A 27,248-nucleotide genomic window follows, 5' to 3' on the forward strand; every position below is an offset into this window, starting at 1 on the left:
GGAGGAGGGGAAAGGGGAGGAGTGAGAGCTTCCTATTCACAGATTGATCAACCTGCCATTGCATCAACAAATGCATTGTGAGAAAGCCTGGGATGCTGTTATAATAGCTGAAGCAGGAAGGGACTGGTGAAGAGGGGAATGCAGGTTCTCCAGCTGTGATGGGTTTTTTAAATTGCCTCTAAGCTTTCTTTTCTTCACCCAAAAAGCTACTGAATTTGATTTTTGTTTAATAGGGTGATGGTGATATGTTATACGTAACTGATTAACTATTGTGCTGGCTGAAAATTAGAGCTTCTTCAGCATTAGGATCCATTTCTTTTTATTTCAATTGCCCTTATATCTTATTCTGCTACTTCATCATTTTAATTACAAGCTTTCTCCCCACCCTTCCCCATTTTCTAGTATTTCTGCTTGGGCTGAAATCTGGCACAAAGAGACAAGGAACACAAATCTTCCTTACTGCCCCCTCCCTCCCAGCCTGCTTTATCAAAATGGTCTGACAGAGAATTAAGAGGGGCAGGGTCACACTTTCTGTTTCATTTTGTCAGTGTAGTCAATAACTTAAGTGCTGGACTCCCAAGGCCATCAACTCATCCCCACCCTTCCTTCCCTGCTTCGTTCAGTCATTGTGTTCTGTATGGAAAAGTTTTCTGGCTGGAGAATGAGTCTCCTATCTCCTGGTGATGTGGCTGAATGGCTGGATAGCAGCACAGAAGATGAGAAAAGCCTTCTTTCATTTCTCGGTACGGTAGGGTCTAATGATTTTTAACACTTTACTGGCAAGACTTTACTACTTGGGGGTGAGGGGGTTAATTTTTTCAGTGCAGAGTTGTAAAAGGAAACCATTTAAAGCAAGCTCTGAAACGAGATGGGAGTTTTAACTGGTTGGAATCAGTTAAAATAGTTCCAACAAAATGATTTGGACAAATGCTGAAGCAGAGTGAAGTGACACATGTGTTGTATAGAAATGTTTCATCCCAGCTATTACTTTTGGGTCTGTTTCTGCTTCATCAGCTGATCTCTCTCTGTTTAGTCAGCGTCTATCCATGTAATTCAACATGCACTACAACTTTAACTTATCATGCGTCTTAGAAGTAATAAGTTAAAGCAGATGGAAAAGATGGCTGTGGGTGTTTTCCCTTAATTAGAAATTTGTGCATGTTACGTTAGAATTAAAATTTCAGACAGAGGATCCGGTATTCCTTAAATATTTTTTTTAAATCTAGAAACTGAATTCTGATTGCAGCATCACAGTGAAGTGCCAGATACTGCTTCTGTCTACTTAGGATAAGGATTTTTTTAAGCTAAGTAGGAAATAATTCATTTTAAATTTTCCCTTGCTCAGTTTCTTCCCATTACTCTTATTTATTGTCCCACCCTAAAAATTTCTTATCCCTCATTGTTGTTTACAGCCATCCAACAGTTGTAGCTGGCTGCCACTTCATATTCCCCTTTAGTTGTCACTAAGCCAAGCTGTAAATATTTAGATTTTAGTTCTTCTAATCTTTCCACATAAGTCATTGCCTCCTTCCCCTTCATGAATTTTGTTGCTGTTTTCTGAATTCCCTCCAGTTTGATATTTTCCTGGTATCGAGGTACCTAGAAACATGTGCTGTAATTTGTGTGCAGTTTCAGCTCCAACGCTGTATAGAGAGGTAATATCTCCTCCCTTGGTGTCTATGCTGTGATACGTCTGCATATTGTACTGACATGGGGAACTGGGTAAGGTTTTAATTTTTTTCTTTCCATGATGTGGCTGCCACCAGACTGAACAAATGAGTGTCTCTTCATCTGTGAGTCAAGCAGGCAATAGCTTATTTTAGATACTGGATTTTTGTGCCTAGTTCCTTCTCTGTCCAGCGTGCAGGCAGGCGCCCCAGGTTGTTCTCCTGCCTCACTGGAAGTAGCTGCCGCAAGTTCCTTTCTACTGAGAAACAGTCTTACTTGCAGGCCTCAACAGAGCTCCAGAGCAACATAGAACATGGGAGAAAAATGGAGACTTAATCCCCAAAAAAGCAAGAAGATAAGGGCTGAAAGTGCCCCTTCTGTTCACCATCCCCCCATCCCCTGTCCCTCCCCCACCCCCATACATTGTGGCCTTCTGTGGAACTACCACAGCAAGCCTAAGTAGGGACAGAAGCATTTCTGAACTGGGCAGCAGAGCTCTGCTTCAGCAGCCTGGGCCCCCACTTTTCCATCCAATCCTATCGCCTGGGTACCCAAAGACAACCTCTGGGGGAACAGGACTCCGATGGGGACTCACAAGATAAGATGCTGGAGGCAGGGCCCTGGCCTCCAGCCCCCCTCATCATCAGTGTGTGGAATCCCTTCATCCACAAGCTTCAACAAGGGTATCCATTGTCTTTCATTCTGGAGTTCTCCCAGGATGGTTTGAAGAAAGGGTTTTCTGCTTGCTCCCTGGATCCCGGTTTCGGTCCTCAAGTTGTATAAGTTCTTTTCCATTATAATCAGTTTGATTAAGGCAATATCTTACTTTAGGCTCCTATGAAATATCTATTTTCCCTTTGGAGCCTAAACCTAGTGCTAAATGCCTAAGATTTACACTTGTAAATAGTACACTGTTCTATACTTTCTTCCTTTCATAGAAAAAGTGGCTTTTCTAATGTTCATTACTGTGGCCCTGAGACTCAGGGAAACCTCAGCCCTGGTTTGCAATTTCCCTATCACGAAAGAAAATAGTTTGCTCAATGTTTCATAGTTTGTATATGGCCTCAGTTTTCTGTCTTAATCATGTGATACCACTTTCCAAATTCTGCCCAATCCCAAATCCAGACTCAGGCTTCAATGGCATCCCTGGACACCTGCTGAACATGTGAGGCCTATTTTTCCCTAATCAAACCCTTCTGTAGGTCCAGGGTCTCTCTTTGTGCTGCTCACAGAAGGACAAAGTCCTGTCCTGATGGACCAGAGGCATGAAAGCTTAAATCACCAACCCTGGTTTATTAAGAGCCGTGGGAAACTGCTGCAGAGCTGAGTTACATCCAGGACTCCATCGCATCTGAAAATGTTTATTGCATGTTAAGTTAAACGACTGTGCACTTCTTAGAAATGGACTCAAACCAAAACCCAGATCCAGACTATTATTATTATTAAATATTTATATTGCAGTAGTGCTTAAAAGGCAACACAGTTGGGGACTCAGTGTGGTAGGCACTGTACAAACGTAATGAATGTATATAGATTAGACAAACAAAGGGTAGGAAGGGAAACAAAGCCACAGAGGGGTAAAATGAACTACTCACATGGAAGTCAGTGGCAGAGCTGGATTTCCTGAATCACAGTCTAGTGCTCTACCCACTAGACTATGCTTCCTCTGACCCAAGGAAATGCCGAGTACTAAGGAAACCAGATGAGTAGTGAGCCTGAAATGGCACGACCGTGGAGAAAGGGGCAGGAGGGAACAGCACAGGGGAAGAGGAATGTCAGGCACTGATGACAGTATTGGCATCTTCTGCTGCAGCTGCTTGTCTCTGCTCTTGCAGACTCCGTTTTGGTCTGGCTCCTTGTGATGCTGGCATACCCGGTGCCATCTGATGCCAAATACATAGCAGGAATCAGTGTGGCTCAGCTGTGTGTTAGTATTGTTAAAATGGGTATTAGAATTATAAGAATGTTTTCTGTTTAGACTTTAACGCGTGCAGCAACTTGCAGGCATTCATAATCTCCCTTATAATATCTGTATCCCATATTATAAGATGGGAGCATTTGTACTGTAAGCCTCTGTAACTGTGTAGATCACCCTGCAGGAGAGAGACATTAACGGTGTGAAATGCTGGTCTCCAACATGAGGTATTATGTCCTGTCCAGCAGGGAAGACCCATCAACATCAGACAAACTATTGTGGAACATTCAATAAGGCTCTCTGCCCCTCTTCCCCATGAAGATGAGTCATGCAAGTGAATTAGTCCCATCAGCTAAGTTTGCAGCTCACAGTGCAAGGGAGAAGGGAATAAACCCCTAACATGAAGAAACCATATCCTTTATGCTGACAGGACTCTAAGGGGCAAGGTTTCTAGGCATAAGCAAGAGATCCTCAGCTGCTTAGCCTGAGTTAACCCTAAAGACATATAGAGCTTTCTTATTATGAAAGCTTCTATTGCCTCTTGGAACTTAAGATTGTAACTCATTTGTGTATGTATCATGTATCAGAGAGGTAGCTGTTAGACTGTATCCACAAAAACAATGAGGAGTCTGGTGGCACCTTAAAGACTAACAGATTTATTTGGGCATAAGCTTTCATGGGTAAAAAACCCACTTCTTCAGATGCATGGAAGAAGTTTTTTTTTTTTACCCACAAAAGTTTATGGCCAAATAAATCTGTTAGTCTTTAAGGTGCCCCCGCCATCCCAAACCACCCCCACAGACCTCTATACCCAGTGTCTCCTGCCCAGAGACCCCTCCACAGAATGGGGCCAGGAGCAGAGCCCTGGGCAGGGGGCTGGGGCAGCAGGGACCCTGGACCCCACCGTACAGAGCTGGATGGCAGGGCAGTTGGGCGGGAGCCGCAGACCCCACCCATGTCAGGCCGGGCGGCAGCCACAGACCCTAAACTCCAACCCTCTGAGACCAGGTGGCAGCTCTGGACCCGGTGGGTCTGGGTAGCAGCCCCAGACCCCATGGAGCTAGGCAGATTCTTGTAAGTATGTGAGCACCATTTTGGTAACAGGAACACCTGTCATTTTCCATTTTTAAACTTCTCTATCATGGGATTGTGATCACCTGTTTTAAAATACTCAGCAGTTGGCTCGGAAGCTAGGGTGACCAGGTGTCTGGTTTTCGACCAGAACACCCGGTTGAAAAGGGACCCTGGTGGCTGTGGTCAGCGCCGCCAACTGGGCCGTTAAAGGTCCAGTCAGTGGTGTTGCATCACAAAACCAGGCTAGTCCCTACCTGTCCTGGCTGGCACCACACCGTGCCCCAGAAGTGGCCAGCAGGTCCGACTCCTAGGCGAGGGGGTCACAGGGCTCCATGTGCTGGCCCCACTCTGAGCACCGGGGGGGGGGCAGTGCCTATGGGCGAGAGTGGCGCATGGAGCCTCCTGGCCCCACACCTAGGAGTTGGACCTGCTGCTGGCTGCTTCCAAGGCATTGCGTTGTCCGCAGTGCCAGGAAAGGCAGGAAGCCTACCTTAGCACACACCCCCCCCACACACACACACCCCATCCCGCTGCACTACTGACCGGGAGCTGCCAGAGGTAAGCCCATGTCCCAGCCCTGAGCCTCCCCTCCAATCTGGAGTCCCCTCCTCCACCTCAAACCCCTCATCCCCAGCCCCATTCCAGAGCCCTCACCCCCTCTTGCACTCTAACCCATGCCTCAACCTGCAGCCCCCTCCCACACTCCAAATCCCTCGGCCCCAGCCTGGAGCCCTCTCCTGCACCCTGAAGCCCTCATTTCTGGACCCGCCCCAGAGCCCTCACCCCCCCAAACACACACCCCAACCCTCCTGCCGCAGCCCAGTGAAAGTGAGTGAGGGTGAGGGAGAGCGAGCCACCAAAGGAGGGGGAATGTAGTGAGCGAGGGGCAGGGCCTCAGGAAGGGGCGGGACTAGGGTGTTCGGTTTTGTGCAACTAGAAAGTTGGCAATCCTATCAGAAGCCTTTGATTCTTGCTGCTATCCAGTAATTGGTTGGTGATGGGAAGCTGTAGCAAATGCTCTCACAGTTTCTCCTTCTTTACTTATTCAAAGTATTTCACTTTTACAGTTTTCATTATCAAACTCACCCCATCTCATGTCTTACTTTTTATCTTTCCTGTCTAGACTGTACCCATCAATATTCACTTTGTGGTTGTAGGAATCACCACAGCAAGATTCAGTTTTGCCCACTAAGTTATAAACTGTGGAACTCGTATTCTCTTATGTTTTATTCAGAGCAAGAGTTTGGTGAGCCTGGTGCAAATCACATTTGTTCTGGCTGGCTTCTAATTCCAGTTTTTAACTGAAGGAATTAATTAAACCTGTATAACAGGTCTTTAAACTAGGCCCCACAATTCTAATTCTCCCCGAGTGGGAGAATCCAAAGGGATGATGCTTATTCCAAGGTAAAGCCTTAACCTTTTCACATTTTCACATGCAGTTTCCTTTTTCATAAGACAAAAACCCCATATTATGCAATAGAGGTTTGAAAAATCCTATTTAGTCACATCTCATCTTTTCCTTCAAGCTCCTTTTGCATGTTTGGTAACACTCTCCTTCCTTCTGCTTCTTATTCCTCCTTCTCAAGCTTTTGTCCTTTCCTTTTTTTCTTCTCTCTTACCCTTTAACAGCTCCACTTTGTAGGCATCATCACCAGAAGAAGAAACCACAATTAGGAACTGGCTGTCTGCAACAAGATTGTTGCTTGAATGGTCTGAGAGGGACAAAAAGGACAGTGAGGCAAAAATATGCAGTTCTGTCTTGTCTGAATCGCAAATGCCATGACATTGAATGTGTATACTGTACTAATGAATCATAAATTACCTTGAGGGTGTTAATTGTTTTATTCTGACTTGTTGAAATGTTTGATTTTTAAAGGGGTTTTAAAATGAATTTGATTCCCCTTTTAATAGTTAACAGTACAGTGGTCTGTTCATACAGGAGGTATTTGAATTAGCCCCCTAATTGAGTGATCCCATTGGCTGAACATTCACTCTTTTGTGTGTGTATGTATATATATGGGGGGGTGGGAATCATAGAATATCAGGATTGGAAGGGACCTCAGGAAGTCATCTAGTCCAACCCGCTGTTCAAAGAAGGACCAATCTCCAACTAATTCCCCAAATGGCCCTCTCAAGGATTGAACTCACAACCCTGGGTTTAGTAGGCCAATGCTCAGACACACAGAGACAGACACAGACACAGACACCCACCCACGGAATCGGGTCCTTCTTTTTTGTTTATTACACACACTTATTCTGCCTTGTCTCAAATAAGATTGTAAATTCTTCATGACAGGACACTCTCTTTTACTCTCTTATTACACTAGGTGCTGTACAGGTGCCTGATTTGAGACTCTAGATATTACCACAATGTAAATATACAGTAATGTATCCTCACAGGACGAATTCCCTAAGGTAGCATAACTAGTAAGGTGACTGTTTAAAGTTCTCTGCTTTCTTTGATAACTATAAAATGTAAAAAGGCTGAGAACTCATAGTTTCTTTAAGCCGTAATTCCTATTGCTGCTAAGGTTTAATGGTATGGAAGGGGAGCCATCTTTACAGCATAAAAACTAAAATAAAATTACTGGAGTTTACATGTGGCTGAATCACTGATTGCATGGCTAAAAATCAGCACTGTTGATTAATCTCCGTTAACTCTCACAATTAACTAAAAAAATTAATTGCAATTAAAAAAATAATCACAATTAATCGCCGTTTTAATCACGCTGTTAAACAATAGAATAGCAATTGAAATTTATTAAATATTTTCGATGTTTTTCTGCATTTTCATATATATTCTGTGTTGTAATTGAAACCAAAGTGTACATTCTTCTTGATTACAAATATTTGCACTGTAAAAGATAAAGAAAAGAAATAGTATTTTTCATTTCACCTCATACAAGTACTGTAGTGCAATCCCTGTGTGTGAAAGTGTAACTTACAAATGTAGATTTTTTTTTTGGTAACATAACTGCACTCAAAAGCAAAACAATGTTAAACTTCAGAGCCTAGAAGTCCACTCAGTCCTGCTTCTTGTTCAGCCAATCGCTAAGACAAACAAGTTTCTTTACATTTACAGGAGATAATGCTGCCCTCTTCTTATTTACAATGTCACCAGAAAGTGAGCACAGACATTTGTGTGGCACTTCTGTAGCTGGCATTGCAAGGTATTTACATGCCAGATATACTAAACATTTGTATGCCCCTTCATGCTTCAGCCACCATTCCAGAGGACATGTTTCCATGCTGATGACGCTCATTAAAAACTAATGCATGAATTTTCTTGGTACATGCAAGTTAATAAATAAAAAGGTTGTGTCTTGGAAAAAAGCAGCATTTGTGAATATCTTGAGAGCTAGCTATTTTATACCTGGATATCGAATACATTCTTCCACATGTCAAAGTCTCCCTTGAAGATCAGAGCCAGGGCATAGTAATAAATTTCATAATGCTTCCATGCTACCAAACCATTGCATTTTTAAACTGCCGAAGGCTTGTGTGACTACACACAGACTGAGAATTTTTTAATTATCATAGGAATAGAGAAATTTCCAGACTGCATCAGACCCATGTAGTCCTGTATCCCATCTCTGACAGTGACCAGCATCAGATGCTTTAGAACAGAGGTCGGCAACCTTTCAGCAGTGGTGTGCCGAGTCTTCATTTATTCACTCTAATTTAAGGCTTCGTGTGCCAGTAATACATTTTAACGTTTTTAGAAGGTCTCTTTCTATAAGTCTATAATATATAACTAAACTATTGTTGTATGTAAAGTAAATAAGGTTTTTAAAATGTTTAAGAAGCTTCATTTAAAATTAAATTAAAATGCAGAGCCCCCCGGACCAGTGGCCAGGACCCGGGCAGTGTGAGTGCCACTGAAAATCAGCTTGCGTGCCGCAGGTTGCCTATCCCTGCTTTAGAAGAATGCATAAGTACATCACACTTGTCGGATATGAGATAATCTGTCTCCAACAATTAGGTCTCATCATGTTCTCTACTAATTAGAGATTGGTTTAAACCCTAAAGCATGTGGTTTAATATCCCTTCAATAATTTTTCATAGCAATAACAATTAGAACTCTGGATGTTCTCATTAGCCCTATAAATGTCTACTCTCCTTTTGAAACCTTTTAAATTATTGGCCTCAACATTTTCCTGTGGCAGTGGGTTTGACTGTCTAATTGCATAGTTTGAGGAAGAAATATTTTCTTTTATCGGCTTTGAATTTTCCACCTGCTAATTTCTAAGATAAACAATACCAATCTTTTTAATTTCTCTTCATATGATTTTCCATGTCCATAGTCATTCTCATTACCCTTCCCTGAACCTGACTAATTATACAATATCCTTTTTGAGAGTGACCAGTACTGCACACACTATTCCAGCCAAGTCAAAGTATTAATTTCATCTGCTCCATGCTGGAAAAAGGTCTTGGTAGTAGGATGCAAGGGCCCACAAAGGCAAGGATTCAAGTTACAAAAGGCTGGAAACAACAAGATGCTGTACTGGAAACCCAGAAATGTGTGGATCATTGCTCCCTCGTTGGAGGGAGCTGAGGCCAGCATTTGTGGCCACGATGACTGGATTCAATGGAGAAGGGTGCCCGCCATCTGCCATACCAGTGCCCCCTGCTGAACACTTAATGAAGTGGCAATGGTATCTGTCTTGAAATAAACCATTCTCCTGCCATGCTGGCCAAAAGAATGAGCAATTGCTTGTTACAGTGGGAAGAGGGCATTGCTGTGTGAAGGGGTGAAAAGGGAGCTATATGTGTAGATCTGGTTTCACAGGCATCTGCCATTTCTGAGTAATTGCCTCAGCTAGTTTGCAGCTGACTAATATTATTTAACACAGATAAATGAGGCGATGAATTAAAAGCACCCTACAGAAATGTTTACAACTTTTTTTTTTTTTAAGATTGAAAGGGGGGAAATCCATTTATTTTTCAGAGGTTGAGAGAACAGATGAAAAGGTTTCAGCCTGTTATTTATCCACAGAGACAATGCGATTTGTCTGTAGTCTTGGCCCCAGAAAGTGAGCCATGCAGAGAACGATTGTAATTTAATACTGAGACCATGAAAGGTGCATTGATTTTACAGCAGGTGAAAACAATGCAATAATAGTATGTAGCATGAGTCGGGGGAGGCAACCATCTAATATTGGTCTAGCAGCAACAGTATAGATTTTCCACCCAACTCAGCAGAAATGCTTCTTAAGGGCACAGTAGTTGCATTGCTTCCAGTTTGTAGGCTTGGAATTAGAAGTAACTGTGTTAATTTTACATTTTGCTAGGGACTGATCCAGCAGGTTGCTAATCTTCTCCTGCTGATATTTTTTGTTGTGTTACTAACTGATTGCAAGCATCTCCTCTGGATATTTGCTTCTCCTTTCCTCACTTAATAGACTTTTATGAATCTTCTGAGCATGGAAGAAACTCATTTCATGCAGGAATCCCAACATCTTTTATCTACAGATACCCATGTAGCAGCAAGGCAAGTTATCAGGGCTGGGCATAGATTCTTCTCAGCTCTCTTTTGGTTTAATCTTATTTCTCCCTATAACTCCCTGTCCTGGGAAAGGACCACCTATTGTCAAAATGGCAGGGAATTGAGTCTTCTGTTTCATTTATGACTCAGCAAAATCTTCACTGTGTTAAATTACTTGGGATGCTTTGATGATGTGAAGGGATTTCCTGTGTGTGTATTGGAGAAAGCCAAAGCCATTACATTAGTTGATGCTCTTTGATTTGAGATAAAGGAGCTCATTTTGGCCCCATGTTCCAAATGCATAGATTGCTTCCATTTCCTTCAATTACATTTCCACCAAAAATTTGATTATTGAAATATATTTGATATGGCCACCTCTCTGAGTACTTATGCCAGGAGAAGTTCTATGCTACGTGCTGCAGGCTGTATCTACCTAAGGTATGTCTACACTGAAAGTAGAAACCTGCAGCCGGCCTGTGCCAGCTGACTTGGGCTCAAGCTAAGGAGCTGTTTAATTGTGGTGTAGATGTTCAGGCCTGGGCTGGAGCCCAGGCTGTAGGACCCTACGAGGTGGAAGAGTCCCAGAGCTCAGGATGCAGCCTGTGCCCAAAAGTCTACACTGCAATTAAACAGCCTCTTAGCTCGAACCCTGTGAGCCCAAGTCAGCTGCCACAGGCCAGCCACAGGTGTCTAATTGCAGTGTAGACATACCATAAGCTTTTGGCTTTTTTCCCTCCCCTCTTTTTTTTGGGGGGGGGAGGGGGAGATGATGAAGATAGTAGAAATAGAACTAGCAAAGTATTCTGAGAGTGGGATTGACCATTGTTCAATCCTTGGTCTAGCACTGGCCCTTCTCTAGGCATTCTATTGTCTAAAGGTGTCGTGTCAAGCAGTGATCATCAAGTTCCAAAATCAGGAAACGGCTGGTGCCCCATAGGTTATGAAGGGAATTGTCCAGTGCTAATCATCAGCCTGTGGAGAAATCTCACTGAAAGCTACGGGTCTTTCTGTTGCAAGCTTAGACAGATTGATTAATTTATTCTGTGTGAGTGGAGCTGTTTGCATCAGCTTCATGATTTTGGACTAAATGCTGTGCCCTGCCCATTTACCAATGTTAGCTGGTGATCACTGTTCAACTTTCTATGTAGCTAATTTCGGAAGCTGTTCTCCATGTTAGCAGTTCTTTAATCATTGATGCTTAAAGGCAAGCTGAGAGACTTATATTTTTTTAAAAAGAAAAAGCCTACAGTAGAGGGATGACTACTTTTGCAGCAAGATCCTATTTTCTTAACCTTTCAGTCGGTATGATGTTAAATTTTGGTTTTCTCCTTCAAGACTTCTTGGGCAAGATCTACTATAATATGGATAAAATAATCCGATTGGCAAAGGCATCACAGGTAATGTTCTGCTTGGAGAAGGCTTATGTGTGTGTGTGTTGGTGGGGGGGTCTTGATGATTTTTGGTAAAGAAATCCTTGTTCTCTTGGCAGCAGCTGGCTGTAAATTTCAGTAAACCTTTGTTGTTGCTGTGACTCAGGATATATAGTGAAATTTTCTGTAGCTGAGGGGAGCCGGCAGTTGGGCGTCTGTTAATAGCCTGAAAGTAACTAATGAGGATGTGCAGTCGGAACGATTGATTGAATAGCTGCAGTCCTGTGTGAGTCCTTTCTCGCTCTCTCTGCAAGCTGTAAAGAGGGAGGGGGAAGAGAGAGAAAACCAGCTTTCTCTTAAGTGGAAGTAGAACGGATCCCAAGGGCCAGGAGGCCAGAAATGGAAGTTTAAGCTGCATCTATCTTTTGAAAGGAAACCGGCAGAAGTCAAAATGTCAGTCTCCGAAGTCACAGTTTACTCCTTTTCTTTAAGATCCAGAAGATAACAATGGACTTTTTCTAAGGATGTGGTTTTTCATATCCTATTGAGAATGTCTTATTTATGAAGCTGGATTCCTGTAAGTCTAGTATTTGAACTGGAGATGGGCAGCAGTTGTGATAAAGGTATTAATATGTGTCTGTGTGTGTGATTTTATAATGTGCATGCTGTATAAATCTATAAAATCAGATACGAGCACATCTTCTGTAAAGATTTGAGCTTGCAAGATCTGCCTGCATGGTTTTAGGAAGCCAAAGTCATATCTTACTAAGGTCATATTGCCAGAACAAGGAGAAACTGACCTATTTTTGTATCTGCTGAGGTATATATGTTGTTTTATCCAGATAACTGAATCTTCTGATGGTCTCAAAGTTTGAGCTAGCAGTAGGGTCACATTATCTGCATGAGACTGAACTTTGACCTTTGTCAAATTATGTTCAACATAGGATAAAATCATGATCTCCCTCTGTCACAGATTTTATTTGGCAATGTTAACTACAACATTGCTGATTGTAAAAAGAATAGTTGAAAGTTCTCTGAGTTGTAAGTAGCAATACATATGGGTATTGAGCTTCTCCAATGTGTTTAATCATAACTGCCTATTGCCTATAAGATCAAATCAGATTCCTAATTTTGACCTTGTTGTCAGTTGCAATGTCTCTGTAACTTATCTTGGTAGCAAATAAGCCATATATAAATATGTAAGTATAATTTGGCTGTTAGCTAATGCATCTGAAAGTTTGTGATGGCTTCTGTCCAGAGTAGGATAAAACCTGATTTTTTTTTTTCAATTCCCTTCACCCACCTTCTTTTCTGTTTCTTCTCCAGAGGTCCCAGCAGAGAGGTCTCCTCGCAGAAGGAGCATCTCAGGAACCAGCACATCCGAGAAAACCAACTCCATGGATGCTTCAAACACCTCTCCTTTCAAAGTCCCAGTAAGTGCGCCTTTCCTCTGAAGGAGAGATGTCTTCCCATTGAATTGGGGGAGTTTAGGCTATCCTAATAAATCTAGTACTCAGTCTATTGATTCAGGGTGACAATTTAATAGTGCAGGTGGATGAAAGGCATGCATATCAGCTGCCATAAATGATCAGGTAACATTTTCTAGGAAACCTATCATTTACCTTTCCTCAAGATTTGATCTAAAATCAGTACTCATGTAGACTTTAAAACCCAACCATGGGGTGGTGAGCAGCCTAATTTCAATATGTCCTAGATACCTGTGAGATCGCTTTGTAAGCTTCACACTGGACATTTATTTTCTTCTCCAAAAAAGAACTTTAGGTTGGTGATGGTATGTGTGTTTTCCCCACATCAGTGGAATGAATTAGGGGTCTGAAATGGCTAACAGTTTATTTCAAAGCTACTGAAATTGATCTCTGTGTATGTGCATTAACTGGCCTGAATTCTTCTGGTTGTTAGTTTCAGTTTACCTTTCCAAGTAAGGAGTGTGGATTTTCTTGCCAACACTGGTTGATGTACTAAAGTTGGTGTACTAAAACCTACAGCACTAAAGCTTTTCTATTGTTCTTCTTAGTCTGAAAGAAGAAGGTTCTGTCAAATTGCAAGTCAAGTTAAAATGAAGTGCTCTTTAATATTTTACCAATAGTTAGACTTGGTTAAAAAAAGGCAAAGTTCAGCTTTATTATTGTAGAGATTTTTGTTTCTCTCCATTGTGTGTAAGAACTCGAGAGCTTGAAAATTAAAACATTTGTCCTCACAGTTTTTGGCCTTTTCTATGTGTGATGAGCACTGATTTCTCTTCCTGTGTTCTCTGTGGAGTTGAGGCCAGTATTGCTGCATTTTATTTGTGTGCACCCCATCACCTGCAAATCACTGAAAGTCACCCACAATACTCACAACCCTGGGAAGAATAGTTTTTAGCTAACTTCAGATGCAGACATGTTTACATGCTTGTTTTGTGATGAATCCCCACAAAATTGTCCCTTGTCTTTTTAATGTATAAATAAGTGATGGATTCTTTACTTTTACAATTGATACTTTGCCAGTATGAAGGTGGATTCAATTTTATTAAAGTTGCTTTACTCTGAGCCAGATCATAAACTCCAAATTAATTGTGATTTAAAAGAAAAAAGTTCCTGGTCAAGTTAATGGTAGCTCCATCTTGGACAGTTTTCCTATCCTCTTTCAGATTAAACTATCAGTGGTAAATACAGGGAGATCACTGTCTTGGAGTAGTTTATCTGTGCTCGACTCCTGTGTTTTTCTCAAAGCCTCATAATGAGACCAAAAGTTGAACTTCTGATTATCTGTTGAGGGACCACCAAAATGCGCTTTCCTTGTTTTAAAGACCATCAGAAGTAAATATTCATATTGAGACTATTTTGGTAGCCTTAATGTGCTGTGTTCTATATGGCACTCGAAAATAGGTTTTTAGTCTAATTACAGAATACTGTATATACTCGATCATAAGCCGGTTCATTTATAAGCCGACCCCCACCCCAAGATGGATAAGTAAAAATGGAAAAATTTTATAACCCATTTATAAGCCGACCCTATAATTCAGGGGTCAGCAAACTTTGGCTCCCGGGCCGAGATGATTTGTTTACCTACAGCGTCCGCAGACACGGAGGTAAACCTAAGTAAACAAAGGGTCCCAGCGCGCTAGCTGCTTACCCTGACTGGCCAGGACAGCAACTGGTGGGGAAATTTTTTGGTGGGGAGAAGCTGGGAGTCAGGGGAGTAACCTCTGTGACCACTCCCCACATGACCCCACCCCTAGCCCGGGACCCCCACACTCTCCCCATCCCATCCCTTCCCACCTTATATGGGGACGGCCAGGGAGGATGTCTCTGACCTGGCTGGAGCTGCTCCGGCAGGCTGGGCAGCATGGCTGCAGCCTGCTCCGGCGGGCCAGACCGGGCAGTGCAGCCGCAGCATGTTCCAGCGGGCTGGACTGGGTGGCACGGCTGCAGCGTGCTCCAGCAGGCCAGGCGGCGCAGCCACAGCCTGCTCTGGGGGGTGGGGCCGAGCAGCATGGCTGCAGCCTGGAGCTGCAGCTGCTTCGGAGGCTGGGGGGGAGAGCAGTGTGGCCAGAAGTGGAGAGACTCTGGCCCAGCCTCTTCCCTTCTGGCTGTGCTGCCTCTCCTTGCTCCCTCTGTTGTGGGGAGGGGCTGTGTCCCACCCAGGGGCAGCTCTAGGAATTTTGCCGCCCCAAGCACGGCGGCACGCCGCAGGGGGCGCTCTGGCGGTCGCTGGTCCCGCGGCTCTGGTGGACCTCCTGCAGACGTGCCTGCGGAGGGTCCGCTGGTCCCGCGGCTCCGGTGGAGCATCCGCAGGCACGCCTGCGGGAGGTACACCCGAGCCACGGGACCCGCGGACCCTCCGCAGACACGCCTGCGGGAGGTCCACCGGAGCCGCCTGCCGCCCTCCCGGCAACAGGCAGAGCGCCCCCCGCGGCATGCCGCCCCAAGCGCGCGCTTGGCGTGCTGGGGTCTGGAGCCGGCCCTGGTCCCACCTCTACTCTCTATACCTGTTCATAAGCTGACCCCCTTCTCTGGTGCTTCCCTTTTTTATTAAAAAAAAAAATTGGCTTATGAACGAGTATATACGGTACATGTTACAACTTTATAAAATCTCAAAACTTGTCTATATGCAATGAACCCTTATAGTATAACCATGGGCAGCAGAGTACATATGGGTGCCGAGGGTTTTTGGGAGCTTTTGTAAGTGACTCTTACCCAACCCATCTGTATCTATAAGAAATTCCATTAGTCTTACAGGTTTGAATGTATTGTGGTGGTCTGGGTCTACAGCTTATCTATACATCACAAACAAGATTTGAAGAAGCCATGTACCAAATCACTTAATGTCAGCCTGGGTTTTTTGTTTTTTATTTCCGTACCTTTCACTCTTTATGATCCTTCTCAAATGTCTTTTCTTCAGCTGCTTTGTATTGTCTGTGAAATTAGGTCATTAACACTTCAAAAGTGTTTCTTTTCACTTATGTTTTCTTCTTCAGCACTCACCCTTCCTTCCCATGTCTCACCTTTTCCAAGTTTTTTTTCTTCTAATGCTGCTTTGGGTACTGTCTTATTTTTCTCTTTCCTCGTCGCAATTTTGATGGAGCTTTAAGAACTCTAAGGCAAAGAGGTTCAGGAAGCTGTCCACACCCTATCCTTTTGGTCATAAACAGCAAAAAGTAGCTATTGTTGCCTCTTGTGCAGCTGGTATTGTGCTCCCCTGTTGTCCTGACCACCTGTGTAATTGTGGGCCTGCCGTACCCTCCTGATTTGTACATAAAAGACAAGACTACTGGCTTTTGTAGGGTTTTGTCTGTGTATGCTATCTTGGATGCTGTGGTTGTTACCCGGCCACAGTAAAGATGAGATGAGATCTGCCTGTGTTTCACACCAACTGCTGGATGTTGCAGCCCTCTACTCGCATTAGGTTAGTGGCTTGCTGGTAAAAATCAGAGCATTTATGAGTAGAGCTGGGCCCGAACCAGAACTACTGAATTCAATCATCCTTCTAACTTTGTGGATTAGGTCTAGCTCTACTTATGAATAGAAAACCCCTCCTGTATATTCTCTTGATTCATATTGTTTTTTCTGGCTCCAGGAGGGATTGATCTAAGGAGCGGGGTAAATGGCACAAGTATAGGGAAGCCCAATATCAGTGGTCTGGGAATGGAAGGTGTGGCTCTAATAGCATTAAAAGTTATTTGTGGGGTTTTCTTCAACTGAATGGGTGCCCATTTTTAGACAGGAAGAACACAGGAATAGGAAAGCACATGTTTTTTTTCTTCAGTCATTGATACTTGCACTGCACATTTGAGGGGGAAAACCAGCAACCTGTGTGTTGTGCTGTTTCAATGATTCTTTGCTCCTGGCTTGGGGGGTGGAGGGGAGAGGCAGAACGGGCAGGGTTATGCCAAGATTTTGAAAAGAAGTTGCATTTACAGCTTTCTAAGCTTCTGTTCTCTCAGGTAAGCATTTAAAACTCTTACTCTTGATAGAATGTACTGGAAATCAATGTTCTGTGCAGCTTTTCCTCTAAACTCCAAACAGTGGTATTCAAACAGAAAAAGGCATGGACTTTCTGACTGTTAATGGGCCTTTGTCCAGTGCTTGGAGTTTTGATTTACAAATGCATAATGTGGGGTAAGTGAACATTCTTTCCAAGAAAAATTCTTTTAAATAATCTCTTCTGTGGTAGTCATTGGGAATGGTTTTATTTAAAGAGTTGGCATGTAAACTTCAGAAAATTCAGTTTCTCTGCCTCCTACATATATATTTAAAAGCATAGTCTTCTATTTAAACTTACTATTCTATAATCTCAGTAATTATGCATACACATTCTTTGGTTTACCATGTCACAGTCAGCCTATGCTGAGCAATATATGGAATGTGGTTGTCTTGTTTATCTCCCACAAAAGGGAGTGAAGTAGGATTCTGCTGATATTGGCAGTGCACTGCAGAAGGGATAAGGAAAGGCTTGAGTGTAGAGATAAGAACTGTTAGTGCTTGGCCTTTTCTTCATTCCCCAGCCCCCCATCTACATTAGTGTTAGGTTACTTTGGTTTCCCCCTAGATTCAGTAGTGTTACTTCTCACTCCACAATTGCCAAATATATTTTTGGGGGCACAAAACATTGGAAAAAAAACCCACAACTTAAAAAAAAAAATGTATTGAACATTAGTGCTGAGAAGTTAGAAAGGCTGATAGAACTCATCCGCCACCGGGCCTGGTGGTAGATGAGTAGGCGAAATACCAGCTTTCCCCTCCTACACACACACTGTGCTTTGTCAGTAAACTCAGTCTTACAGTATCACATCTCCTGCTATTTCATTATTGAGTCATTGTACAACTCTGACAGAACACCACAGTCCCCTCCTTGCTATTCCATTTGAATTGGGGATTAGGCTAAAACATGAGAATTCCAAAATACGGAACCTCCAGAAGTGACAGAACAAAGGCGTTAGTAACCTATTGTAAAAAAAACAACAGGTCCTTAACCACCACCTCACCTTTTTTGGCTAGTTTTGTTGATTTATTAAAATCAATACCGATATTACGTGACTTAATGACATACGTGGGCACTTAAAAAAAAATAGAGGAAAGAAACAGACTTGATGAAACACATAAAAATGAACTAAAAAGTTCAGGGTGTAGGCTCTGAAGTAAATGAAATGATTTGTATGGGAACCCTGTGCAAATAGTGACGGAAAGGCTGATTCGTAAGGACTGTCTTCTTTGGTTGGCCTCTAGTTCAGAATATAACTGGATATACAGGAATAGTATCTGCCTCTTTTGCTTTTTAAGAGTCCTGCTAAATAGAACAAAAGACAATGCAGCCAGCCTAACTGAAGGTCAAAGCGTGATGAGATCTCACTGCTTGCCAGACTCATATCTTATGCAGTCAACGAGACCAATGGTTGTCTCAGGAGCACTGCTCTGTTACAATCAGGTTGCGAAGCTAGAACAAGTCTCTGATCTTTTTTGGCCATGTGACCATAAGTACACGTTTTTAATTCTGCAGTAGTGCCAATGCAGGAGTTTGAGTTGTTGAGCTACCATTAGTGTATCAAGGCAGCACAAGATTTCTGTGCCCCAATAGTCTTAATGAAAAATCATCTGGCTGTGCTTGAACTTTTTCCTCCCTATTTTAATATTCTTTTGCTTTTTGTTCTGCTCTCACACCATAACACCTATTCTTTACATTTACCCTTGATATTTATTTTATTTCATATAAGATTTGAGACTTTGGACTCTCACCCATTTTTCCAAGCATTTTGTATAGTGGGAAGGACTTGAGTTATTAGTTACTTCCAAGAGGCTCATAGAGCTTTCACCTTTCCCTTTATTCTGGGTTGCTGTTATTTATAGACTCACAGGAATTAGAGATATATATCCCCATACAATACAGAATTGTTCTTTACAGTAAATTCTCCAGTGCTTGGTGAAAAGATAGTAATTCTGCTACCGTGGCAGAGTCTAATGGACTTCAACATGAACTTTTTCATTGTATTTAGCCCAAATTTTTCTTTGTTTCATTTAATCCCATTACTATTAATTTATATCCCTTTAAGCCACATGGTAACATTCCATTCCCGCTTTGGTTTCACATTGTCCAAACAAGTACTGATATTGTATCCCCTACTTTTAAAGCATGGTTTAGCCAAGCTATACAATATCACCTTATTTTTAATGTGTCCTCCGTAAATCAGGCTTTCCCAGCCCCTTTATCATTTTTCTTGCTCCTCACTGAATTCTCTCCAATTCACTGGCATATTTCTCCTATCACCTTGCCCAGGTGTTCTCTATTTTTAACCTCTGCAGATCCCTTAGTGTTATTTTTCTGTCCTCACTGGCACTCACTGTACCTCCTAATTTCATATAATCTCTGAATGTCATTAATGTGCTGTTTAACTTCCAGGTCATTAATAAAGATGTTAAACAAAACCAGTTCTGCCACCAATCCTTGCAGCACCCCATTGGTTAACCTCTCACAACTTGTTAATTGTCATTTATCATAATTACCCTTTTTAGATAGTCCTTCAGCCAGTGTGCAAGCCGTGACAGTAAATTTAAAAAAGCCCATTTGAATTAATTTTTCAAATAAGCCTGTATGCTACATTGTGAAGCACTTTACAGTAGTATAGGTGCACATTATGGCAAGCTGTGTGCAAGTGTGATGGAGGAATAGAGGGGCAAGAAACTTGTTTCCCCCTCCCCAGCACACGGAATAAACAAGATCTGGCTGCTTGCACTCCTTCTGCACAGTTTTGGAGGCATGGGTATGCTGCACAGCCCAAAGAGTGTCTGTCTGTGCAGAGGTCCTTCCCTAGCCTTGAGCCATAATTTTGGCTCTAAAGCCTTTACATCTGCGGCCGTCCCTTCATTGCAAATTTTGCTGCTTGATTAAACAATAATAAGAGTCGTATGTGATTTGTTTTTCATAAAGCCCTGATATTTATCACTCATATTTTTGTCATTGTCCAGATGACTAGACCTCTTTCTGCTAATATTTATTCCTTGATTTGGGATTAAAGTTAGAGTCACTGGATGTTAGTTACCAGGATTGCTCTTTCCTGGTTTTAGGACACTCTCTTCAGCAAGGTGCTTAAGTATGTGCACCATCCTACTGAAGTTAGTAAGACTGCTCTTGGGTTTAGTTACACATGTGCTGAAGTAACTTGTGGAACTGGGGCCTGAAAGTGCGATACTGCTCCTCTCCTAACTCTCCCTAGGCATCAGGTGCCTACTTGTTTCTCAGTGAATTTTCCAAAATAATTCACAGTGGTTTGTTAACTTAATTCATTTAGGACCCTGGAATTCATATCACGTGCCTCTCCTGTTGTGTTTTCCTGTACTAGTTTGTATTAATTTTTTTCAAAGTCCTTGTTGTTGCCTAATTTCTCATACCTCTCTATTTGTCTTGTTAAAAACTAGTTTTTAATTTTTTTCCCCATAGCTGCTTGTTTTCATGTTTATTGGTGGACCTAGCTTCTTGCCAGGACTTTTTTCCCTTGAAAGCCCTTCCAACTCCCCTTCACCTTTTTGGATAGCACTAACTCGTTCTGCTTCTTTGCTTCCCTGATCTTTCGTCACAAACCTGAAGTGTGACTCTAGCCTTGTTTGGTACCCTTCACATTCTCTGTTTCCACTGAAGACTTTTCACTCTCTCTTTGAGCCTATAATGCTGAAGTTACAGAGGCTGCCCACTTGTTCCTTGTATTTTAATTTTGCAGGATAATTGAACTGCTGAACCTTGATTATGGTAGCTTAGCATTCTCTAGTCTTTCTCTACACTCACACTTTAATACAGCCTTCCTCTGTGCCATGCTCAGTGTTCCTTTCATTTCCACAAAATTGCTTCCATGAAATGTAATGCTCTTACGCATGTACTGCTGTGTTCTCTGGACCCGTTCCTTTCTACACTTAATTAATTACACTTTACTCCTAGAAATATCGGAATTGATAAACCAAAACAGATGATTTCTCCATCTTATTCTCAGTCCTTCCTTTGATAATGGCCAATACCAAATAATTCAGAGGAAGGTTTAAAATAAAGCACCTGGTCAAGTGTGCAGCACTGTGCCACTGGAGAAAAATTCCTTCCTGAACCTAGCTGGCAGTCAGCTTGCACCCTGAAGCATGAGGATTGCTGAGTCTCTTGTTATTTTTAAACCTGTCTGATGCAACTGCAAATGTTATTCCTACTTACATAAATGAGTAATCCTTTTTTAATCTTGCTGAAACATTTGTCTCTCTAATATCTTGTGTCAGTGAATTCTCAGGCTGATTATAGAGAGCATGAAAAAAAAATCTCCTCTTACACATTTTTAAATTTGATGCCTCGCAGATTTCAGTTTTACCTTTTTTGTGTGTGTTTTGCAGCAGAATGAATAGGGGAGCCAAATTAGCTTTTATTAATGTTTTTGTATACCTCTGATCCCATTTTATTTTTATTTCTAAACCAAATAATCTTAGTCTTTAAAATCTATCTATATATGTGAATCCTTTTACTCTCTGCCTCTAATCAATTTTGTTTTTCTTATTTCGGCTCTTTCTTATTTTATTTATTTTTTGGCGTTGTCCGTTACTGAGATGAGATAACCAGACTAGAATGCCATATTTAGAGTGAGGAAGTCCAGTGCATTTATATAATACTATTTTATGTTTTCTTATTACATTTTATCCTTTCTCAATACATAGAAACTCTTTTGTTTTATTTTTAATGCTATATGTTAAGAAGGCATCTTCACTGAGGTGTCCACAGTGATTTGTACTGCCAGATCTTTTTTTTATGAGTTTATAGCTCATTCATAATCTGTCGTACTTTGTGGGGGGGTTGCCCAATACGCTACCATGCATGGTGAGATTTATCTGTCTTTCTGTTGCCTGATCAATTAGTTTTTATTAGGCCCTTCTAGAGTCCCTCATAGTTCTCTAATATTTTAGTAACCTGAATCATTTATCTGACAGCAAACTTCTCCATCTTTCTGTTTTGTTACATTTATTAATGTTCTATGAAGAAAGGTGAGCCTCACTGTTCCCAGTACTCATTCTTGGAGTACTCCCACTATTAACTTCCTTCCGCGCTGAGATCAGGCAGATTTCCCAGACCTTTTGCTTTCTGTCTCTTCACTGGATTTTTAACATATGACACAACTTTTCACCTTGGTTTCTAAGCTTTCTCAATAGCCTCTTGTGAGGAACTTCAGAAAAAAAGTTCTACTCTTCAGCACATTCAGTAACAGCTTCAAAGCATTTCTAGTGGGGCAGCAATAGCTACAACTATTGCTATCTCCAGTGAGATGATGGCCATCTCCATAATTCATCCAATCTGTAATCCCTTTAACCTGAGATGGGAAGAGTCCAGGAGTCACTCCTAAAGTCCAGTTTCCCATATGCTGCTGTTGCGATTGTTCTGGCTAATAAATAATGTATTACTACTGCTACTAATACAATACCATAAATTAACATGGCACTTTCCCAACACATCAAAGACAATGTCCCCGTCTCTAAGACATTATAATTTAGGTTGAATTTTACATGCAAAAACGTTGCATAGGTGCTGAGTCTTCCAGTCACCCATTCCACCCTGACTTTACTGCTCCTAGCTCTCTGCTGATAATGTTGTGTTTTACTGGATAACTCACATTATTATTATTAGCTTGTTGGTTGCTGTGGAAGTTGCTAAGAGAAGCATTATTTGTTATGCACAGACTCTTCTCCCCAAAGTGAAAAATTCTTATGTCTGTAGTATGCAGTAGTTAAGTATTTTCATTCATACCGTGTTGTCTGTGAAGCTGGTTGTTTGGGCATTTATATCCTCCTCCCCTGGTGATTGTTCCCTGTTGTACTGAGATACAGGAGAGCCAGTGTCCTGTTTTGCAGTACTGATGTCACTATAAGTAATGCATAGTTGCATTTTACAGCTACCACCCCATCACACTTAATATCTGCTGTCAGGGATTATAGTCCCCTTCCTTCTCTTTGCCACTGACAACTGCATTTGTAAAGTCCCACTTGATTCACCTCTTCTGAGCCCTGGTCTACACCTAAAAATTAGATCAACCTAGCAACATCACTCAGGGCTGTGAAAAATTTTGTGCCTTGCATGACATAGTTAGTTGACCTAACCCCCACTGTAGAGACAGGTAGGTTGATGAAATAATTTTTCCATCAGTCTGGCTACTGCCTCTCAAAAAGGTGGGTTATCTGCATAGGTGGAAACCCCTTTTCTGTCGATTTAGGAAGTGTCTACGCTACAGTGCTACAGTGGCACAGCTGCAGCCCTGTAGCTGTGCTCCTGTAGTGACTGTAGTGTAGACATACCCTTGGCTGGCAACATCGTCTGGACAGAAAGTAGTGAGACTCTTAATCTGCTGCTGAGTTTTCAAGTGACGTGAAGATAAGAAGTCACATGTGAGATTCTGCTGGTGTGGTTTTGAGGGGTAAAGTTGGTTTGTATTGAATTTGCTATTTGTCTCATTAGGAGTGGACTGTTGAAGCAATATCTAGAGAGGCTGATTAGGGCAGAACACTTGTACAGTTATTCTCTTAGGCCTGGTCTACACAGGGGAGGTCCGATCTAAGATACTCAACTTCAGCTCGAGAATAGCGTAGCTGAAGTCGACGTATCTTAGATCGACTTAGAATCACTTACTTCATGTCCTCATGGGATCGACGGCCGCCGCTCCCCCATCGACTTTGCTTTCGCCTCTCGCTGAGCTGGAGTACAGCAATTGATGGGAGAGTGATCGGGGATCGATTTATTGTGTCTACGCTACACGCAATAAATTGCTCCCCGATAGATCGATCACTACCCGCCGATCCGACGGGTAGTGTAGATGTACCCTTAGTGTTTAACTACTTAAATGTCCGCATTCATATAGTGCTGTTCATCTTCAGAGTGCTTTGCATCTAGTTAATCCTCATAAACACCCTGGTGTGTTGTTAATAAAGTATTTGTATACCTGTTTTTTTTATAATTGAAGTAACAAGCATTTTTTTTAAACCACCAATGGAAATGTTTCTATGAAATGTAAACTGTTTTTAAAAAGAAACATTCCTCTGTACTATTTGAAACCCAGACATTTCATCATGTTAGGAAATGAGAACCAAAAAGTGTCTGTTTTCAACTGTCTGTGCTCAGGTAAATGCTATAAATATAAGTAGCATAAATAGCAACAAAAAAAATGGGGTGGGGGGAGACCTACCCGCTAAGGTATTACTAATAGCATTGACAAGGAATTTTTTTCCTAAAAATTACTTTAACTGGACAATGTCTCTTTAAATAATAGTGTTGAACTCAGGGAAAGAAAAATTTGTTCAGGCAGTGTTTAAAAAGATTTCTTCTTTTTCTTAGTTGGATAGCGTTTGCTGCAAATAAATGCTGGATGCCGCCTCCCCTTGATGTTTGCATTCCACATTTCGAGAGATTTCTTTTAGCAAAGAAATATAAAGGTCAAAAAGCTCATCTTGTTTTTTCTAGCATGTGTGAATTTTCCTGCTGCTCCCAATTTATTCATCTCCAACCATCAGCCCTATGTGATCCTGTAGCAAAGTACAGAGAGCAACTAAGAGGCAAACAATGTAATGTGTTTTCAGAAACAAAAGAAAATAATTCCCAGTAAGCTTGCGTTTTTTTATTTTATTTTATTTTGTCAGATTGTTAGCACTACACATCTGGCTATCCCGAAAGCTGTCATTTATAACCAACATTAGGATAGCTGTATTTGACCAGTTAACCTATTATACCTTTTGCTCAGTTAAAAAAAAAGTCCGTTGTCCCTCTAAATGTATGATCTGATGCTGAAATGATTAGAAACACTAAAAGCGTTAACAGTCAGGGTCCATCTCTGCTGGGAATGGAGTCAATTCACTTTTAAAACATTTGGGGGCCCCATTCTGACTCTTGTCAGGTCAGGAGGCCTGTCTAGTTTGTTGCTTGGAAGGCAGGGGCAGTGTGCAGGGCATGGCACAGCGCAGCAGAAGTGTTCAGCTTCTCAGCGTCTGCACTTTGAGCATGCCGTGGAATGTGGCCTGGGTCCACCAGGGCCAAGTCCCAGTAGCTGGGTCTTGTTACCTCTTGTGATGGGAAGTCAGACTAAATGAAAGTGCCTTCATTCTTCTGGATCAATTCCAACATTTTTAAAGGCACTTTTTCAAGATCTGGCCCAAAAGGTCCAGGAACCTGGTTAGAGTTTCAGTGACGTGCATAGCCACAAACACTCATTCCCTTTTTCAGATATCTTTTCCCCTTAATGGACTACATGTATCCTGTACTTTGATATTTTCTGGGTTGAGGGCATTGAGGGAGGAGTGGCTGCATTCTCTTCTCAGCCTCTTCTAGTTTCTGGGAAGGGGAAAAGCTTTCTTCTCTCCCAAGGTTTGTCAAGGAGCATTAGGTAGCTGTTGCCTATCCATTAACCAACTTTGTAGGGTGCTGCCTGGTAAGGATCACCCCTAATCTGGGGGATAGCCAGCCCCAGATGTAGCGGCAGGTGCAGGAAACAGACTTCTTTCAGCATAGTAATCATTTCACTGGGTCATGTGGCTGTGCAAAGGTTTGGGGAGCACTTCTCAAGCAGCTGCATTGGTGCAAGTTCTTTCCTGTTTCAGCTGGTATTGTGTTTGGGGAGGAGGTGATCTCCTTCTGCTCAGAAGATCTTTTTACCAATTTTAGGAGAAGAGGGTGGGAGAGGCTTTTATTAATCAGCTGCCCTCCTCACATTTCCCTTAAAGAAGGCTGAATGAGGGTGAGGATATTGGCATGTAGTGCTAACTGAAGAATTTGTGGGTGGTGGGGGAGAGGAGTTTTCTCAGAATTTTCTGTAAGTTTTGGCCTGTGAAACGCTTGGCCTCTGAAACGCTCCTCTGCATTCGAAAATTGAACAGAGCCTACACTCAGTCCTCCACCTCAAGAGGTAGTTAGAGAAGGAGGGAAGAGGGGAACCAATTTGAGTTAGAAATTGAAGAGAGAGGAGGAAGGCGACAAGTGAATTTTCAACACCAGTGAGGGTGGAACTGTGTTTGACATCTCTTATAAAACTCCCTTGACTTTGCTTATAGAGAAACAGCCTTTGAAGTTAGGCAAATTTCTCTTACCATGCTATGCTTTTCCATCAAGAAATAAAATTTAACTTAGATGCATTTGATATATCCCATGACAGCTATGCTGAGTTGAAGTGAAAAATCTGTGTCTGACTCTTTCATCAAAAAGAAGAGAGAGAGGTGTTTCAGCAAATAAAATGTTGCTTAATCCTATTGGATTAAGAATTTCTAAATTTGCCTTGATTGGGCCAGGAATGCTTGTGTTGGCAAACCTTGGAAATAATTTGGCACGGTATGGCTTAAAATGCATGCCATGTACTCAGTGATTTACAGGACAGAAGATGAGATAAGCAAGCAATGCTGAGCTCAAAAAATTCAGTGTGTTTTCTCTTAACAAAATACTTGGGTGTGGCTTCCATTGCTCACTCATTAACACAGCTGTACTTTAACTGATGGTCTGGTAATGCAATCTGTATGTCATGCAGTCAAAATTTGGAAATGTCACGTTACTACTCTTTGTACTATAACTTCTCCTCTTGTCATGCAATAATTTTTATTGTACCTTAATGGGATTATGATCAGTTTGAGTTTTGTTGCAGACTGAAGCATTTTTGGTTTATAAAGTAGAGATAGGCCCATTTGTTTAGTCATTACTTGCATAAGCATTTCCCTGTTTCACTTGCTATGACACTTCATTTTAGGGCTTCTTCAGCAAACGTCTGAAAGGCTCCATCAAGAGGACAAAGAGCCAGTCAAAGCTGGACAGGAATACAAGTTTCCGTCTTCCATCTATCCGCAACGCTGATGACAGGTAGGAGTCTCTGCACTTTCTCGGGAAGAGGCTGGTAGTTTCAGCTCAACTCTTCCAAAAGTGCCTGGCAAAACATGTTAGTCTGTGTAAGCATGCCTGCAAACTGACAGAAATGAGGGACAACTAGAGTGGTTTTGTTTTTTAAACTAGCAGAAATATATCTGTTAGCCTGTTAAATTGTTAAATGTTGCACGTGCTTACATCAGATGAGATTGTCACTAGTCCTAAAGATGGCTGGTGAAAAGGGGTTTGCTTAAGTGTCTGCACTAAAATATCTTGTTCTTTTTTTTAGCACTTCTCCTCCCAGGTCTCCAAACACCTTATAAGCATTAAGTTTCACAATACAATACTGTGGCCCTGTCTGCATTAGAGAAATTTGCACCAGTATATTTACACC

General features: G+C 42.0%; 1 protein-coding gene across 15 annotated transcripts in view; it reads left to right on the forward strand.

The window, feature by feature from the left end:
* Positions 1-27,248, forward strand: part of RASAL2 (RAS protein activator like 2) — a 313,872-nt gene that overhangs the window by 237,893 nt on the left and 48,731 nt on the right. For all 15 annotated transcript variants that reach the window (XM_039484239.1, XM_039484235.1, XM_039484236.1 and 12 more), the window contains 2 exons: positions 12,842-12,948; positions 26,742-26,851. In XM_039484239.1, the coding sequence (XP_039340173.1) occupies positions 12,842-12,948; positions 26,742-26,851 (217 nt within the window). The remainder of the gene's footprint in view (positions 1-12,841; positions 12,949-26,741; positions 26,852-27,248) is intronic.

Source organism: Mauremys reevesii, linkage group 8 (assembly GCF_016161935.1).
Source record: "Mauremys reevesii isolate NIE-2019 linkage group 8, ASM1616193v1, whole genome shotgun sequence".
NCBI lineage: Eukaryota > Metazoa > Chordata > Testudines > Geoemydidae > Mauremys > Mauremys reevesii.